General features: G+C 48.3%; 1 protein-coding gene across 1 annotated transcript; it reads right to left on the minus strand.

The window, feature by feature from the left end:
* Positions 1–3,723: 3,723 nt before the first annotated feature.
* On the minus strand, positions 3,724–5,264 carry LOC127776610 (peroxidase P7-like). Its single transcript, XM_052303074.1, has 3 exons — positions 4,902–5,264; positions 4,593–4,784; positions 3,724–4,496 (listed from the first exon to the last, which is right to left on the minus strand). The coding sequence occupies exons 1-3, from the start codon at positions 5,247–5,249 to the stop codon at positions 3,945–3,947; spliced, it is 1,092 nt and encodes a 363-aa protein (XP_052159034.1). The 5' UTR covers positions 5,250–5,264; the 3' UTR covers positions 3,724–3,944.
* Positions 5,265–19,870: the final 14,606 nt, after the last annotated feature.

Consider the following 19,870-nt stretch of genomic DNA (forward strand, 5'->3'; position numbering starts at 1 on the left):
GGTGGGTGCAAAACAAAGTGACTGATTACGATGTGGTGGCCGCTGGTGGATCCGTTGGTAGGGAGCTGATAGGGACGAGGAAGACAGTGAGACAGAGGCACCTCACCACCGCCGACTTCAGGAGGAGGAGAGGGTGGAAGGGGAAGGAAGCTAACTGAGGGGGCCTCACCGGTGCCTTCCGGCCAGCTGGCGACGCTGGGCGGTGGTGCGGGGTGACACCGGCAGTGATGTTGCTCAAGGAAGTGAGCGGGCGAGCTCACCTCGCACTCGTGTTGTGTGTGGCTGGGGGAGAAGGGGAAGGGAAAGAAAAGGATAAGATCACTGTTACACACGAATCTTAAAGCATACCTAGTGCCAACATTTGAAAGATATGAGCTGGAATTTCTGTCAACTGATATATTGACAAACCCTTTTTAATTATTTTTAATCTTTTTAATTTTAAAAATGACATCTTTCAAAACTTATTTTCAAAATCTGAACCTCCTATCCATGCCACCACGTGTCGAGCAAACCTCTCTTTAGGCTACGCAGACGAGCGACATGTAGTCTCGTGTTAGCAATCTTGTTTCTCCTCCCCATTAGCAAATATCTATTGTATCTAATCCCATGCCTGTGAGAAAGTCTTTTCGAATTCTTGATATCGAGGCTTCAGTTAACCTCTCGCGTCGCCCTCCCCCACGGGCGGCACGGGAGGCGTTGATCTCCGGCTGCCCCCTCCCCCCATCTTCCTCCTCCGCCTCGCCGCCGCCTGAGCGGCCGCCGGCAAAGCCGCGCGGCCGCAAGGACAGCGGCGGCGGGGCTCCTCGTTTTCTCGTCGACCTCGTCTCGTCCGGGCGGCCGGGGGAGCAGCCCAGGGCAGTGGCGACGGTTACTGCCAGATCCCCGCCGCCTCGGGCGGATCTGGCGGGGTGGCGGCTGGCGGCGGAGATGGACATGGCGGCGGGAAAGGCGATGGCGTCGGCAGAGGCGCAGCTAGGTCGACGGCGGCGGGGACGGCAAAGGCTGGGACGACGGCGGCGGGGATGACGACGGCGGCAGAGGCGTCGGATCCGGCCGCGCTGAAGGCGGATCTGGCCCCCCGGCGGCAGATCTAGCCACCCGGCGGCCGGATCGAGCCAGCTCGTGGCGGGGGCGGTGGAGCTCGCGACGACGTGGCGGCAATAGCAGCGCAAGCTCGTGGAAGGGGCACTCGTCGCGGCGGCGACAGCGGTGCTAGGCCCGCGACAGCGGCGGCAACATCCATTGGCAGGAGCTTCTAGAGGTGGTGCTGTCGGCGGCGGTGGCTGCCGACGGCGCTCGCGATCGGCAGCGTCCACGGCGGCTCTCGGCCGGATCTGGGTGGTCGGCTGGCGACGCCTGTTGGTGGCAGCGGCGGCGGTTGCTGGCTGCTTGGTGGTGGAGGGCGACGGTGCAGCGGCAGTTTGCGGAGGCGGTGGCTCACGTCGGTGGCAGCGGCGACGGCGGCCGTGACTGTGGAGGCGGTGGCGACGTTGGCAGCGGGGAAAGAGTCGGGTGCGAGGCGAGGATGGCGATGGCGAGGTGGCTGAGTGTTCGACAGCAGCGGCTGCGGTGGTGGTGACCGTGGCGGTCATCAGAGGCATGGCGGCCTCAGACGGCTTGCCGAGGGCGTGGGAGACGGTTGCATCTGGCCGGCGCGGCATCGTTGGGTGGAGGGGTCGGAGATCGGCTTGGCGCAGAGAAGCGCAGCCGATGGCAGCGGAGGCCGGCTCCGCGCAAGAGGCGCGGGCGGCGGAGATGGAGGCCGGCTTGGCGCAAGAGGCGCGACCGATGGAGGGAGGCCGAATTGGCGCGAGGCGCGTCCGGTGGAGGAGGCCGGCTTGGCGCAGTGAGGCGCAGCCGGCGGTGGAGGAGGCGACCTAGGTGTGAGGAGGAGTTGCCGATGGGTGTGGAGTGGACTCCGGTGCACGAAGGTTGGCCGGCTAGGGGCGCCGGTGCAGGGGTCCCACATGTCGGCAAAGCTAGTGTGGTGGTGGAGCTTTGTTGGTCTAGTGGCGGTCGGTCACGCTTAGCGGCGGCCGGTCCGGTGCTAGCCTTCTCCTGGGCTTGTGTGTTGGCAATGTCGGTGTGTAGGTGGTGGTATATTTTTTCCTTTTTCCTAGCTACGACCCTCCATGGTCGTAATCTTGTAATTTTTTTCCGGCTCTATCAATAGAACTTCGCACCGTCTCATGCAAGTCGTTAAAAAATAATCCCATGGCTGTGTAATGCCTCTCGTTCCTTTTGCAAATGAAAGCATTTAGGTTGGGAGGCTCTCCGCCTTGACCTTTTTTTTCAAAAAAAAAGAACTTCCATATTTGTTAATTTTAAATTTAGAAATTATGTAATGTGGAAAAATTAAATTAAAAGAGTTCACAGTGTTTCCAATGCAGCATTTTGTTTATATTAACACATTAATATAGGAGCTTTTTCCAAGTGCCCAACTGGTATAGTTGTTGAATTAGTTGTTGAACCATGTCCTCTACAAGAAGAATTAGTTGTTGAATTCCCACAAAAATATTGCAAAAATCCTCTACCCAAAAGAAGCTCTTAATATCTATACTGGTGCTAAGAACTGCTGGGAAAGAGATAGATGTGACAAAGATCATGCTTTTCTCTTAAACTGAGAAACAAAATGCATCGTTTCTTTACTTTTTTTAAAAGGAAAAAGTCCAAATATTCCCCTAAACATTGTATGGAAGTCCATCTAACACCCTAAACTTTAAAATCGAAAATCGGATATCCAGCACCCTAAACTTTACAATACCGTTCAAATTTCCCCATATGATGGTTTTGGATATTTGGAAGCTAGTTAAATATAAGTAGCTTTGAATAACTAATATAAGATATTTGTGTATCATCAGTTGTAAGTAATTGATTTATAGATATTATACTATTATTATGTTGGTACTCATTTGTAAATGAGAGCTAACAAGAGGTAAAGAATAAATATTTAATTGGATATTTTAATATATATGTCCAATGTGTATGTCACGTGATCAAACTTTATCCAACTTATATATACATTAGATAAAAACCACTATGCAAAACTACCTTAGAAGGTTATATAAATGATATTGTAAAATTCAGGGAGTTGATTGTCCAATTTCAAAGTTTATTGTGCTACACAGATATTCAATCAAAGTTTAGGGGGGTATGGGGACTTTTTTTCCTTTTAAAGACTATTTATTCGTTATTCGTTCCTTTGTTTTCAATAATGAAAGAAACTTTCGTTCCATACACCTGAAGGAATATACTGCCACTGCGCCACATTATCATATAGTTTTGTAATAACAAATTGATGCTTTGGTCTCTGTCAGAAAGTATTGATGCCTTGTTCCTCTGCTTTTCTCTTTTCTTTTGATACTCTGCTTCTCATTTTTATCTGCCTTGAGTAGATGTCAGAATGTCTGCATGCTAGGAGTGATATGATAACCATATCAAACCCTGAAGATCCCATGCGCCGCGAATTTATTCCCCTTTGGTTTTCTTTGATATCGCCAAAGGAAAGGTGCGTCAAATTCGTGTGGACTTTTGTAGAAACCGACAGCGTCCATCACATTCACCTTGCATGTGCAACCATTTCGATACGACACTTCGCAAATTGCAAATTTGCGACGTCCACAAAATCAAGCTGTGGTAAGTGCACTAGGAACTTCTTTGTCCTTTTCTTTAACAGCAAGGATTATATTATCATGCATCATAAAAAAAAATACATTGTCGTGGTTGCGATAATTTACCATGGTATATATCATCATATATAAGCGTCGCACATTATTACACTTTGTGGTAATACATTATCAAACAAGTATTTCACGTTTCGTCTCTTCTTGTGTTTTGATATCTCACCGGCGCATTGGTTCCCAGGGCGTCGGCGAAGACGGTGATCATCGGAAATGATCACCTGCAAATGCAATGCGATGGGAATTGGGGTTTATCATCCTTAATTAGTTCACCTTCCTGCAGTTGAGCCTGACCTCCGTGGCGGTGCCGGAGGACGGCAGCAGGTTGCCCATCTTGACCATGGCGGAGACGAAGTCGGAGGAGAACTGGGAGGGGTTGGTGCTGTACTGCCTGACGAGGCCGTCCTGCGAGCCGCCATTGAAGAGCTCCTGGTCGGAGTGGAGCAGGCCGCGCTGCGACACGAGGTTCTGGTAATAGGCGTTGTCGAAGGCGTCGGGCGTCTGCACGTCGAACGGCGCGAGGTTGGCGTCGCCGCCGGAGCGCGGGCACGTCTGCTGCCGGAGCGACGCGAAGGAGGCGTTGATGTTGCGCTCGGTGTAGATGCGGCTGCGGAAGAACTGGCACTGGGCGCGGCCGATGGTGTGGGCGCCCGACAGCGCCGTCATGTCGCGCGCCGAGAGGCCCTGGTTGCCGAACATGCTGATGAGCGTGGCGAGGCTCGACCCGGGCCCCGGCAGGTTGCTGTTCGCCGCGCTCTGGCTCGCCGTGCGCGAGTCCTTCCGCCCCAGCGCCACGCTCCACGTCGGCCCACCCAGCTGCACACCAAAAGAACATGTCAGCCACTGGTAAAATTTCTGTGACGTACGGGTGGTTTCACGTACGTGTCAGAGCAGCGTATGTAGTACACTGACCAGGTTGACGCCGTCGCGGGCGGCGAGGGCGAGGATGTCGGCGCAGGAGACGGTGCCCTTGCAGGAGGCCTCCACCTGCGTCTTGATGGCGTCGATCACCTCGAACCCGCGGGCCGAGTTGGCGTTCGGGCCGGCGCTCTTCTCGCCGGTGAACGTCGACGTGTCGTCAAGCAGGATCGAGCCGTCACATCCCTGCAACCAACCCCACCAGACAACCATAAAACCATAACTCATGAGCTCATGATCATTCATCAGCAACAGCACCAGCCAAAAAAATTAATTAAAAATAATGTTGCGTTGCTTAATTACATTGACGAAGCAATCATGGAAGAAGAGGCGAAGGATGGAGGCCCCCATCCGGGGCTCCGTCCGCACGGCGGACGCCATCCCGGACCGCACGATGGAGGCCAGGTTGGGGCACGTCCTCGAGTAGAAGTTGGGGGACAGCTGCTGCGCCTCCGCCGCGCCGCCGAGCAAAACGGCGACCACGACAGCGACGGCGGCCACCAAGGCCCGCCCGGTGATCACCACTCCGGCCATCTCGACACAAGGTAGCAGAGAGAGCAGCACACTACAAACGTACACAACTCGATCCTGAGATGAGTTGGATGGGACGAGACGCACAGGGGTGGCCTCCAATTTATAGTGTGCCGCCATATGCTACCCGCTGGCCCATGCATTCGGTTGGATCGATCGATCGATCGATCTCCTGCTGCACGCGGCACACACGAGGTGTAGTAGTAGACGACTAGTAGTGGTTTAGAACAAAATTTTCAGCCAAACTCTCTGCACTCTCTGCATGCAGGCTGCAGCGCCGGACTTGGTTGACCAATAAGCTGTCCTGGCAAGCGCGATTCAGGCATGGGTCCCAGAGTCTCCTGCACGTCGTCGTCGTCTCGTTGCTAAACTACTTATATACTACCTCCGTTTTCAATAGATGTCGCCGTTGACTTTTTCTCACATGTTTAACCATTCGTCTTATTTAAAAAATTTACGTCATTATAATTTATTTTGTTATGAGTTGTTTTATCACTCGTAGTACTTTAAGTGTGATTTATATCTTTTATATTTGCATAAAATTTTTGAATAAGACGAATGGTCAAACATGTGAGAAAAAGTAAACGGCGTCATCTATTAAAAAATGGAGGGAGTATTTGTTAGCCAGCCGGAAGCCAAAACATGATGAGCAATCCCATAGTCATCAACCTCCCGTGTCGATCGATCTCGATATCGGCACGAATTATTGCATGTGTTAGCTCGTCACTTTCCTGAATATTATGGCCATATAGTATAGTAGGCTAGTAGCTAGTAATATGATTATGTGTGTGGCCCGTGCACGTCGTCATATGATGATCATCTCTCGATACATGGGCTCATGTGACATGGGAGGAAATTTCGCCCGAGGGGAAGAATGGTCGTAGGATGCACGTACAATCAGGCCAGCCATCCGGCCGCAAAATGGACCAAAAGGATCGATGTTGATATACGTTGATAGTAGTGCAGTACATTGTTGGATGCATGCAATGCTTGCTTGGTTAATTGTGTGCTGCAGGTTTGAAAACTATTAAGCAAGGATGGTTCGGCAATCTTCGGAGGATATGCTTATTTTAGTTTGAAAGCGCATATCTGTATTAGTGGACATCAAGGACAATCCACGCACTTAGGACTGATAGCACGTGTACCGATCGACCGAAGCTACTGTTGGTTAATTTATATGGTTTTTTCACGGCTATTTCTAACTGAGTCACGGCGCAAACCGGCCGTGTTTAAGTTGGTGGTCGTCCACCCAGCTTGAGAGCTAGATTATTCTTCATGTTTAGTCCCGATTCGTGTTATCAACCGGGACTAAAAATTAAATTTTAGTCTCGGTTGATGATTTGGAGTATATTTAATACTAGTTCTTAATCTAACCGGGATAATTATGATTTTGGATACCATAGGAAAAGATCAGTCCTCCACTAGTGTGATCAAAGTGCATATGTGGAGGTACTGGGAGGATTCCATGGTTCTTCATATAATAGTAGTACATCCATTTTAAACACGTAATATTGTTGACTTTCGAACATGATGATTGACCATTTATTTTATTAGAAAAGCTTTATATATATCAATATTTTATTTTGTTTGGGCTTGTGTTATCATTAAAGATCCTATATTTTTAATATATTTATGCTAAAATGTTTAATAAGATGGATAGTTAAATATGATGTTAAAATTCAATATCACGTCATATATTTGAAAATGGAGGAATGGGAAATATCCAGGCTAGCTATTCATCAGCTACAGTGTTTTAGAACATATTGTTAATTATATACTCTATCAGTCTCACAAAAAATCATCCAAAAATTAAATGTGTTGTTTTTTTTAAGGAGCGAGTATCAGGCAAACTAAATAAAAAAAATCACAAAGAGACCAAATTATCCAACACATCACATGAGAGGTTAACGTAACAATTAATTAACATTACATGGCACTTTCATGTCACGGGCAACGAATGAATAATCGAGGATAAGATTATCTGGAGATAAGACCATGCATGATATACATATATGAAACTGTTCCGTGGTGACCATACGTGTAGAAATCAATCGCTTTCGTCTAATTAAACATTGTAGAAATTTGTAAGCGTGCGTCTCACTGTCATCCATGTTGAAAGAAGTAGTAAGTTTTCAAACTTGCAACGACTAACGCTAACCGGTGTCAGCTCCGGTCTTTTGCCTGAGATAAGCACTTCTTAACCGAAAAGAGATAGGGGAGTAATTAATAACCAATTTAACACGCGAGAATTATACAACCTGTGTTCGATAGCAACCTGCTGCAGTTTAATTTGATTTGCTACCTAATTACTAAGCATTTAAGCTAGCTAATACTCCCTCCATTCCATAATACTACACAACCACTTTTTTTAAAGATGTTTCATAATGTAAGCAATTAACTATGACCCATTCTCCATTAAATTATTATTTTTTAAATCATCCACTCTCATGTTCTCTAATTCTATTGGATATGCATGCATTGTATTTATTAGGATGATCCAAACTATAAGATAATAATAATTATTTCTTGATCTTTGGGTTAGGGGTGGTTATGCCTTATATTTTATAACGGAGGGAGTAGTAGATAGACTTCTCAGCGATCGATGTGACTATGCATCGATGAGACGTTGAGCCATGCATGAATTAATTCATGGACGTGACTGCGAGTTTGTGATGAGCGGGTACATATATGCATGCACTTTGGGCATGTGGCTCACTCTATGTAGAATTGTAATCTTTTATGCCATTTGGAGTAGTGCTGGCATGTTTCATATATACAAAGATAGGAAGATCATGGAAAAGAGCTAGCCTAGTTGTCATTAAAATTCAGCATATATACATAAGAGCAAAAGGTAGGCATTCTGCAAAGATTAATTCGACATGGCCTTGTTGTCACAAAAGGATATATTATTCAAGGTTCAGTGTAGGCTTGCTGTTAGAAAGAACCAATAGGTCTGATACTGGTACGAGCCAAATGAAGGATCACCATCGATGACAATTCAGATAACAGAGCTATGCAAAAGTACATGATTGTTTGAATTTAAAATTTGTCACTATGTAAAAGCATTTTGTCTCTGCTAGGCCAAATTTCAAAGATGCTTTGTTTCTAGCATTTCACTTGGCCGTATTTGGTGACAGTGGATCATGCCAAACTATAACATATATACATAAGAAACTGTTTTGTGCAGCGCATCAGCCAATCAATCAGGATATATATATATATATATATATATATATATATATATATATATATATATATATATACACACACACCACACACACACACACACACACACACACACACAAAGGTGACAAATGTGATTGCTCACACGCATCTTATTTGGGATAACTAACAATAATTAACGTCCACTACTGAAGATAAAAAAGGCCCAGAAAAAAAAAAGCAAGTAGCTAATGAATAAATGATGTAGTGATCGATGATGAAGAATTGAAGATCAAGCATATCATCGTTGCGACGATGCACGCATATCTGCTGAAAAGCCTTATTGTGATATACATCAAGCATGCATGCATGTTACCCCCCTTAGCGCCCGTTCCGTCGTGGCGCCTAGCGGGAAAATTTAAATTCTAAAAACCCTAATTGCGAAAATTATTTCTTCGCTTGCAGTCAGTCTCCGTGCCATTCCGGATCTCGAATCCCCAATCCATCGTTAAATCCAAACCCTAATCTCAATTTTCCTTCCCAAATCAATTCCTCCGCAAAAGTCTATGTTGCCTCCCTCAGGTTCGATGGGCCGAATTCCTCTCGGCCCATCTCTCTCTTCCCCCCATCCCTCTCTCCCTCCCTATCTCTCTCTCTCCCTCTCTCCCTCGCTCTGCCCGCGCGTGCGCATGCGCGTGCGCGAGAGCCGCGCCGAGCGCCTCCCCCTCGCTCTCCCTCTCCCCGCCTCCATCCCCGGCGAGCTCCCCGCCCGCGAAATCGGCCCCCACGCGCCGTTGCTTCGCGCGATCGCCCGCGTGGTCACCGCCCGTGCCGCGCCTGCGCCGTCTGCGCCGCCCGGCCCCGCTGCCCTGCCGTGCCTGTAGCCGCGCAGCCGCTCGGCCCCGCGGGCCAGCACGCGTGCCCAAGCCGCACCGCTCAAATCGCTGCGCGCCGTTGCTTCCCGCTCGCGCGCCGTGGTGGCCGACCGCCTGGTCGCCGCCGCCGTCAGCATCTGCCATGCCTGCCCGCGCCTGCCGCCCGTGTCGCCGCTCCGCTCCACACCACCCCCGCCGTCATCGCCGTCGTCATCGACCCGGCCCCGCAACCACCGCGCGCTAGCTTCCAAGGGACGGAGGCAGAGCTCCTCCCCCCCTCTGCCGCGTCGCCCCCTCTCCCTCCTCCTTTTCCCAAAGTGGCAAGGGGCAAGCCCCCCTTTTCTTCCTTCCTTTTTCCCTTTTTCTCTTCTTCCGCCGGCGTCATGCCCTCTGTCGCTGTTTTGGCCGCGAGCGTCGAAGCGCCAGCTCGCTCCTTGACCACCCTAGGTCGATTCCCAAACCGACATTGCCCTCCTATTAAACCAAGGCGCCCTCCCATCAATTCCTTCCCCCGTTTCGCTCGCCGCCACCGTGCCATTGCCGCTCCTCTATCTCGCCTCCGCCGTTCATCGCCAAGCGCCAGGAGAGCCGGTGCGTGCGAAGGACATGTGAAGGGGACTCCGGGCGCACCCCCCCTCCTTCCTCTTCCCCGGCCCGAGGCCAGAGTGATCACGCCCCGCGCCGTCGGCCATCGTCACTGCGCCCGCCCGCACGGTAGTGCATCTCCCCGTTCTCCCTCCTCGTCCCCCCTCTTCCTCTTAGCTTTCGGTAGAAGCTTGTGTAGCCTCTCCGTAGCTAGCTGGCGCCGCCCCGACTGCTGCCGTCGCTCGCTGTGTGCTCGCCGCCGTCGCCGCCCGAGCTCGGTAGCGCCTCTCGTTGCCGGCCTCCCTCGGTGCATTTCCTCCTAATCCGGCGCAAGGGATGGATTACCGTAGCCGCGTAGATGCTCTCACCGCCGGGAATCAGCCCCTCGTGACCTCGTCGCCGTTTTCCCCTCTTCTCACCGCCGATTGCTGCCGCTGCAATCCGCCGCTGTCGAACTCCCTCCGGCGAATCGAAGCCGTTGGCTCGCTCCCTCTCGTTCTCCCTCGTCATTCCGATGTACACCCCGTCGCCCCTCGTCGTCGCACGGCGTCCCGGAGAAACCGCCGCCGCCCGCCGTCCATTCGCGGCCGGCGCCTTCGTCTTCCTCCAGTCGGCCCGCGTGACGGCCACGTAGGCGCCACGTCGGTGCCACCTCGGCACGACCGGATCGGCTGACCCGGTTGGCCGCTCCCTCCGGCCCCGCTCGCGCGCGCGGTCCACCGCGAGCCGCGAGGCTGCGCGTGGGCCCGCCGCATCCGCGTCCTCCGCGAACCGCTCGCACGCACCGCGTCCCTCCCCCGTACCCTAGCGCGCCCCGCGTGCACCTCGCTCACGGTGAGCCGAGCAGCCGACAAGCGGGTCCCACCCGGGACCACGCAAGGTGGACCCGGCCCACCGGCTCCCTCTCTCCTCCCCTCCCCGCGAGCCCCCTTGGGCCGCCCCTCGGGCCGGCCGGCCCAATGGCAAGGCCGGGCCGCGCCAACCCCTCTCGGGCCGCGCTCAAGCCGCCCGCGAAGTCTAATTCCCCTCCCTCTTTCTTTTCTTTTCTCAAAAAAGATTTAAATAAATCCTTTTCCTTTAGATCAAAAATCCAATAATCTTAGAAATTCAATATCTTCCCAACCATAAGTCCGTTTGACTCCGTTCAACTTCCAAAATTCCTCAAATCTCGAGATCTATCTAATGGCACGCTTAGAGGTCAATAATAGGGCTTTATTTTCGCCGTTTGTTGCGTTGTCCCGTTTCGCGTGTAGTTTTGGAGCCCGGAGACCCGTAGTGCGAGGATTTCGAGGATCAAGCTCAAGATCTCGAGCAAGGCAAGTCACCTTTGATCATCTTGCACCTATAATTTAAATCTAAGTATTTCTTTTCCGCAAGTATTGCATGAATAGGATTTACACAAGCAATTCGGCCGCGGCTTGCGAGATAGCCTGGCGGTCCCAATCCTAATTGCTGCAATTACCCTCCTTGAATTATTGAACACTTAACCCTCCTTTGTCAACTGTTGTGCTTCAATGTACGGGCCTTCAGGCACGCGCATCGGAACACCCCCCCCCCCCCCACAAAATTTAAAACATCCAACGATGGGTAAAACTTGGGTTTTACAAAAGACTTGGAAAACCCGACACCTGGGTCGGTGCTTGCGAACTAAATGAATTTCCAAAATCGCGGATCGGGGGACGTACCGGGAGTACGGTTTCCCGCTCTTGCACTTAAGGACCGTTTCCTTGGAATTTCATTCGAACATAAGACAAGTGCGACCACATGGGTGAAATGGGACACCCTTGGCTGAGTAAATTGCTAATCGGGGGAGCCTTGATGCCAAGAGACATGTGGATTCAATGGAGTGGTGTCGGGGAGAACCCCCGGGCTTCCTGGCACAGTATGGTCTGGGACCTAATCTGGTGTTGGTCTGGGACCCCTCTCGTTGGCATATGGTGAACCTGTGTCGGCTTTCGAAATGCCTTGTCATGAAAGCCTTAAGGTCTCTAGACGTGGCCGTTCTGCACGGGCTGGATGATCCGGGTTAGTAATGTCGTGTGGGTAAAGTGTACCCCCCCTCTGCAGAGGTTAACAAACTGTTCGAACAGCTGTGCCCACGGTCATGGGCGGATGTGAGGTGATTCCTAGCGTAGTTTTGTTTGACTACTGCTTTGTGAAATTGCTGTTGTGGAATGGGTTCGATGTTTGGAAAATCTGCGGCTGATGGGATCAGCCAGGCCCGGGTGGCCGTTTGAAAGCTGTTGGCCGGGTGCCAACCTTGATTAATTCAAAGATTGATACATTGCACATACTCCGACCGGACGAGACGCACTATCTCATCCGTGTCGTTCGAGAAGCACTCACTTAGTTGTTTCAAAAAGGAGGTTAAATAAAATCAATTGCAAAAACAACAGCCTTTCCTTTGAAGCCTGCATTAAACACTTAATTCCCATGGCTTGCTGAGTACTCCTGTACTCACCCTTGCTCTATATAAATAATCCCCCCCAGTCGCTGAAGAAGATGATGTGGATCCCGCTGACGAGGAGTTCTTCCAGGAGCAAGTCGGCTACGATGAGTTTTAGGGTTTCGGCCTAGTTCCCAAGTCGCGCCTGTGATGTTTGGTCCAAGTCTTGGCTTCCGCTTTCCCCTTTTGTAATGCAGTTGTGAGCTCGGGATCTGTCCGCAGCCCAACATGACTGTACTCCTACTCTATAATAAAAAGACCTCTGTCGCTGTGATATTCTGTCTTCCTGTGATACCAGCATTGTTTCCTGGGACTGGTATCGATAAATAGGTTAATTTGGAGCATCATGGGCTAGTTCCGTTCAGGGCTAGTTCGGGGCGTGACAAGCGAGTTAAACATTGTATCCATGGATGCGTCCAATTCAATTAAACTAAGTACTCGTGTCTGATAGCATGTAGGTCATCTATGTTATGCTATAACTAGGAAGGTATTCGCGCGGGCATGTATTGTGGGCTGCATGTTTCAAAAGCTTATAAGAACATAATATTAACCAAATAGCACGGTCACACTTCGAAGTATGTTTTCTCCACAAATATTCTTCGTCGGTATTTGTTATTTTCCACAAACGTGTTATCTAACAACTTAAAAGCGTTTCACATTGTTGTAATGTAAGCAACATGCTCTTAATCATATGGTTTAAAAATCTTTGTGGCTTTTCCTAAATATTTATGACTGACCAATAGCTAGTCTCCAAAATATGGTCTAAAGTAATTTATTTCTTTTACTTGTTAAATATAGTTAATTTGGATTTGGACTCATGAAAGTTTACTGCAAATAATCTAATGAGGTGCACAGATAAAAAAATAGTTTAGATGGTAGTTGTTTAAAAATTGCTATCACAAAATATGTTTTCTATCTAACTAATAAGCATGAAAATAGGACAATGGGAAAGAAGGAAAAGAGGCGGCGAGGTTGTGCTCGTGCATGAGGGGGGAGGGCGCAGACATGCATACGTACGGACATAACATAATAGGGAAGCCGGACATGAGGGATGGGATTGGGCCTTTTCTCTTTTTGTCTATCTATTAAGATAAATCTAATGGTAAAAAAATAGTGAGTCCATGGTAAAAGGCATATTTCATATAAATTATGAGTATATGTGATTTTTTTTCAATTATTTCATATTTTATTATGTCAATTCAGATGACATGTAAAAATAGTAGGGATGTTGTCTCTTGACAAAACACTATTTAATAGTCGAATTTCTAATTTTTGTTTGATATTGTAGTTTTAATTTACATGTGCATGTTTTTAGAATAATGTAGATGAGAGGAAGAGGGAGGAAGGGGAAAAGACGTTTTTTATTTAAAAGTTTTATATAGATAGATTTAATGTTAAAAATAATAGGTTTATCGATTTAAATGGAAATCAATGATTAAATGTTTCTTTCGTAGTATTTGTAGTACCTTTTGTAAGTTATTAGATGTACCATGTGATGAGCTAGGAACACTATAAAGGATGTATAATGGACCGTTATTATATAATGGATAGATCTGTATGATATTTTAATGAATCTTTATTATATAGTAATTATTTATATACTAAGCTGCTAGCTAGAAAATATGGATAATAAACTGAGCAAGGAGAGAGGGTAGATCATTTACAATGGCATGATATGTGTTAATATTTAGTTATCATATAAAGGATATGAGTTTATATCCAAATGGTCTATTTCTTATGTGTATATACACACCAACACATGGCATAATTAAAATCAAATATATTATAAGAAATTATAATTATTTAATATTAATATTTTAATATAAAAATTTGCTACCTATAAATAAAAATAATAAAGGGAAAATTGGAACCATACCATTATAATTTTGTAAAATTTAAGATATGCCATCCTGACCCATATGTCATTGACTCATGTGGGTCCTACATGTTATTGAGATACCGATAGCATATCTTAAACTTTACAAAATTATAATAGCATCCAATTTACTCGTAAATAAATGGAAAAAAAGAGAGAGAAGATGGGGGACGTACGTACGTGGTTTTTTTTTTTTTGACACGCGTACGTACTTAGGTTGGGGTATGTACATGACGGAGGGGATACGGATGCATGGGCTTTGAGATTTTTTTCCTGTTATAAGATAGATATAATGGTGTAAAACGATGGGTTCACCGTATTAAGTAAAAACCGATGGTTGGATTTTTGTTTTTTCCTCAGAATTTCTATAATTTGTTAGAGTGCCACATGGCGGTATAAGAGCGTTTGTAGGAGCCACATGGCGGTTTAGGAGTGTTTGTAGGAAGTTTAATAGACTTTTAGTATATAATAGATAATCATGTTATTTATTAAGTGCAAAATCTGAATTGAGGCTTAGCTGAAAACAGATTATCGAGCGGATTAATTGTTGTCATGGTCTCATGGATTATCGATTATAGAGATAAATTAAATATTTCAGTAAATAAATTTATCAAATATAAATAAGTTGTTCAAGCAATACAGTATAGATAGAAGAAAATTTATTGACAAAATGTATTTTTTAAACGTGGAGCAAATAATCTGTTTCAACGATCCAGTAAATAATGTAAAATGAACCGTAAACATTGATGGTGTACGCCAAATATGAGCATGTGCCAGTCAACACTCTGGCTGGGTTGGAGACCAGTTTATCTTTTTTTCGAACGGCCAAATAGGTTGCTTGGCGTTATATTATAATAGAAGGAGTACTTTAAGTATACAACAAAAGCTAAAGAAAAATGAAAAAAAATACATTTCTGACTGCAAATATCACTATAAAAAACGATTTTTCCTGTACAGGGACCCATTTAGATTGTAGACGGACCATAACTGGTCACGTCTGCGAAAATCATCCTCCATTTTTGTGTGCAGCTCACCGCACGTAAAAATCAATTTTCGTAGACGGGCCTCTTAACATGCCCACACGGAAAAATACTCTATTTTTGGACGTGGGGCTCTTAACAGGCCCGCACGGAAAAATACTCTTTCCCTCTCAACATGTTTAAAAAAAATTCAAGTTTCACTTCTCTCTCCCCCTTATCTTCTCCTCACTTTCCTCTCCTCCTCTCAGTATTCCCCCTTATCTTCCACTCAAGAGCTAGCACCGTGCAACCGCGTCAAGCTCGCGCCCCCGCAAGCCACACCGCCGGCGCCGGCGCCGCCTCCTTCTCCTTCTCCTCCGGCTCCAACCTCTTCGCCTTCTTCAGCTCCAGCGGCGGCAGGCGACCGGGAGCGGCGGGCGACCCCCCCCCCTCCCCCGGGATCCGGCAGAGGCGGCTGCCCCTCGCCCGGATCTGGCGGTGGTGGCAGTAGGCGGGCGGGCTCGGACGATGGAGAGGCGGTGGATCCGGCGACAACGACCGACTGGCCAGCAATGCACTTCCTCGTCGAGTGCATACTCCGTCTCTCTCGCCGACCTCCGCGCGTTGTCCCATTGGTGGGCCTAAGAACAATGATAGAGGCAAGGTTGATCTTCGACGGCTAGCATTGGAGATGCATGGGGAAAACCATTTTTTTTTTTTTGGAAATTGTGGTCATTGATATGTGGATTTCTATTGTGACATGTTCTTGTCGTTGGATTTGCTTTGTAATGTGGATTGAGAATGCAGGGCCGCTGCATCTGGGCATTTTCAATTTTTCTTTGAACTTCTTTGCTGGCTGTCAGAGAGCATATGCATGTGCATATTTTCGAAAAAAGAAAAAAAAAATCCAAAAATGAGCTTCACATGCGGCTGTCATAACACATATGCCAACGAAACCGATAGTCGCTGGCGGCCCGCATGACATACTGCTAGTAGAAATAAATTGTGCTGGCGGGTGAAGTCCCACCTATGAAAATCTTTGATTTTCTCTTGCCTTTGGTTGTAGGAGGCTAGCCTATCCGTTAGCAAAGATTGATTTTAGCTGCTAAGAAAAATTATTTTTTTAAGTAGTGTTTGCATGTTGTCTGTGAAAAATCTTTGTCTTGTTTTGGACACGTTGCATTTGTCAGCCGTCTAAGAATTTGTTGATTCCGCCAATGTCCAAAAAAAAAATAATTACTGAAGCCCTTTTTAAAGTATCCAACTTGCTCTTGCGCACTACTACTAGAAAGGGTTTTTCTGTACGGTCAAAACCAGTTTTCGCGTGCGGTGGACGGCCCGCACGCACCCAGGGATCTGCAAAATCGTGATTTTTGTGTGCGGGTGCTTATGTCGCCCGCACGGAAAAACAGAAATCCAAAATAAAATTCAAAAAACCATGAAAACCTAGAATTGGCGGCGGCGCCGCCGCTCCCTGCCGCCACCGCCGTCGACGTCATCGGCCGAGGACACCGCTCCCACCCTCGTCGGCGGTGGCCGGATTCGCCCTCCCTCCAGCCTCCACGGTCCCCTCCAGCCGCACCGCCGCCGACGCTCCTCTCCTCCGCCGGGTCTGGGGAGGGAAGGAAGGGGAGGGGAGGGGAGCCGGATCCTGCGGGGGAGGGTGGCCGGCCATCGGATCCGTGCTCCCACAGGCCTCTGCGCTCCCCTTCGGCCGCACCGCTGCTGACGCCCCTCCCCTCCGCCGGATTTGGGGAGGGAAGGAAGGGGAGGGAGGGGAGCCGGATCCCGAGGGGGGAGGGTGGCCGGCCGCCAGATCCGTGTGGGGGTTAGCTGCCGCTCGCCAGATCCCGCGCCACCGACGTGCGCCGCCGCCATTGGGATGAGAGGAGAGGGCGCATGACTAGGAAAAAGAGGAGAGAGGAGAGGAGAAAAAGAGGAGAGGAGAGAAGAAAAAGAGATAGAGAGGAGAGAGGAGAGGAGAGAACGAGGGGAAACTTTAAAGTGGCTAAGAGGAAAAAGAGGGAGTGGGTATTTTTGCGTGTGACTCTCTTAATAAGTCGCATGTGAAAATAACCGCACGCGAAGGTCTCTTAAATGAACCGCACGCGAAAATGAGCTTATTTTTCTAAACACGACCAATTATAGTCCGTCTACAACCTAAATGGGTCCTATATAGGAAAATTAGTGGGGGACCCACGAGAGCGCTCCTTTTTTTTTCTCAAAATGATTTTCAAGATCTGTTCTTATCTGTATCAATCGAAAAACAGGGAGAGGGTAATATGCACGAACCAATTATAGGCCTGAATATAATAAGCTACTCGATCGGCCGAACATACTGTCGATAAAATGGCCAGGGCAATGTACAAATTTTGAAAGAAAAGAAAAGGAGTTATATAGCCAATGATGGCAGAAACATATGCTCACGGTGCCTTTCCAATGGATAGTTATCTAATTCGACTATTACAAGCAGTATATATATATGTTATAATTCAACTGTCTCATAATAAATTAATCTAGAACTAAGATATGTCTAGCTTAACTTACTGTGGAACAAAAAATATATCAATTATCACAAGTAGTGGTGATGTTTTTTTCCTAAAGGAAATTCTCTTCAGTTGTACCCACCATAAATCCATAATTATCGGAGAATGACGTGCTTAGAGAGAGAGAGAGAAAAAAAAGAGAAGTTACGGAAGCAACCCTAGTCCAAGGCTCCAAGTGAGTTGTTCAAACAAGTTTGACCACGCAAGCGTGCAAAACTGAATGTCCGAATAATCCCCAAAAGAGGGGCGTCAAAAGATGGGACGTGCCGGAAAGGGCGGCCGGTCCATGCAGACATCGCTGTTTTGTAATTTTGACCTGCTGCACGTACGTACACTACTCGAATGCTACTCCATTGGTCTCTACTAAACATGTCGGCCGGCGGCGCCGCCAGCTTATCCGTTGCTCGAACGGCCGGGGGAAGACGGAGAATGTCACGTGCAGCCGGTGGTGGTGCAGAAAACTTGCTCTAAAATTATGCTGTAATACCTTCGTTTCAAGAGGTATAATGTCCTTTATTTTTTGCACATGTTATCAAATAAAATATAACCTCAACTTATACTTTTACATATTTATAGTAAATTATATTTTTCACTCTAATAACGACAAAATGAGTCTAGTTGCTATAGTTGATCGATGTCACTAACAGGGATCCGGATGATCCTATGTAAAGCACTACCTCTGTCCCATAGTAATTGTATTTTTAAGATTTAAATTTATCTCAAAATATAGAGTACTAATTGTCTCGTTAATCACTTTTCGTTCAAATTTCTTCCTATTCTACACTTAAGTCCTCAACCACTCTCTCATTCTTACCTATACACCATTTAATGATGAGCATTATAGTTTTTGTTATCAAACCTTAATATATACTCCAACCTCTCCCTCTCTCTACCAACCTCTCTCCACATACCCCTGTCTTCTTCTCGGCTCTAAGCGTAGCAGGACGACGGGCCACCTCCTCCCCTTGGCGACACCGTTGGCGAGGGACGACGGTGGTGGACGGATGCCACCAGGAGCGACAATGGCATCTCCTGTGGCCCCACACACCCACCCACGCGCGCTCTCCCCACCATGCCTTTTGCCCGATCAGTATCCCCGTATTGCCACGAGTGCTCAACAAAGGTGCCCCCTAGCGCTAGTGGGAAGAGGAGCAAGGGCGGCTGCATTCGAGGAGGGATAAAGGATCTGCGCATGGTCGTCATTTGGATTTGGCTCCTAGGGCGCTTGGGGGTGCGCCTGGCGAGTGGCGAGGAAGGCCAAGCTGCGCTCGTGGCCTCTGTGATGTCTACCCCAGCACTGCACCTCCAGGCTCTCGGGTGGCTTCATACCTCCAGGGAGCGGGATTGCCAAGCGTGGCAACGACGGTGGTGGCGGCGACGACGAATGGGAGCAACGCAGAGAGCACCTAGGAAGAGTCGCCGACCACTGACAGAGAAGAAGCTAGGCCAGCGTGGAGCGACAACAGCCAGGAGCCCCCCTCCTGACGTGACCACCCGATGCGGCTGAGCGATGGCGCAAAGCAGAATGTGGTCGACACCACCCATCATGGGTAAGGCGTGCGGCCCTAGCACGAGAGGAGAGACGGGGAAGCAGGCCATGGCACAGGAGAAGTGGTGGCAGTGGAGGTGGCGGCTGCGTCGATGGTGGCGTAACAACAAGAGGAGGAGGTTGTGCTGGTGCCGCCATGGAAAGCCGGTGTGGGAGAGGGAGAGAGAGTAGAGCCCCGCCGTCGTCTTGCCGCGCCGCTCCTCCTCATCATCCTGCCACCGTGGTGAAGCGGTGAAGCCGGCTGTGAAGAAAGGGCTAAAGCCTGAATGGGGAAGAGAAATGAGAGAAAGGGGAAGGATAAATAAGGGAAGAAGAGAGAATGACATGTGGGTCCCACATACTGACTCAACGGGATGGCTCAAGACATGCCACGTCAGCGAAAACTACCATCAATTCTGTTAGGGGAGTCAAATTATACCAGTTTAATAGTTGGAAGGTTAAGATATCTGATATCACGGTTAACATATACTCCTATGAGTTAGATTGGACCTATATTTAAGGAAGTTAAAGTGGACTTATTCCAACACGAAAATATACCTTAAAAGAGCCCCCATCAATACATGCCTTACTGTCCATTGGGCCATGTGGCCCGTAATAGCAGACTTGTTTCGATGGGCCTTCTTCCCGACCCATCGAAGCACATAGACCCAAAGTCCACGGCCCATCAGTTCGTAATGACCGGAATTTCGGCCCATCTGCTGGCGGCCCGTAAGCGCACGAGCTATCGGGCGCAGCGCCAGTGC

Source organism: Oryza glaberrima, chromosome 6 (assembly GCF_000147395.1).
Source record: "Oryza glaberrima chromosome 6, OglaRS2, whole genome shotgun sequence".
NCBI lineage: Eukaryota > Viridiplantae > Streptophyta > Magnoliopsida > Poales > Poaceae > Oryza > Oryza glaberrima.

Bases quoted from the DNA above. Each gene is read 5' to 3' on its own strand.
- LOC127776610 (XM_052303074.1), bottom strand. From the start codon at position 5,249: ATGGCGGCACACTATAAATTGGAGGCCACCCCTGTGCGTCTCGTCCCA. The intron at 4,785-4,901 runs GTAATTAAGCAA...GGTTGGTTGCAG, and splicing joins TCCATGATTGCTTCGTCAAT to GGATGTGACGGCTCGATCCT. The intron at 4,497-4,592 runs GTCAGTGTACTA...TTTGGTGTGCAG, and splicing joins CCCGCGACGGCGTCAACCTG to CTGGGTGGGCCGACGTGGAG.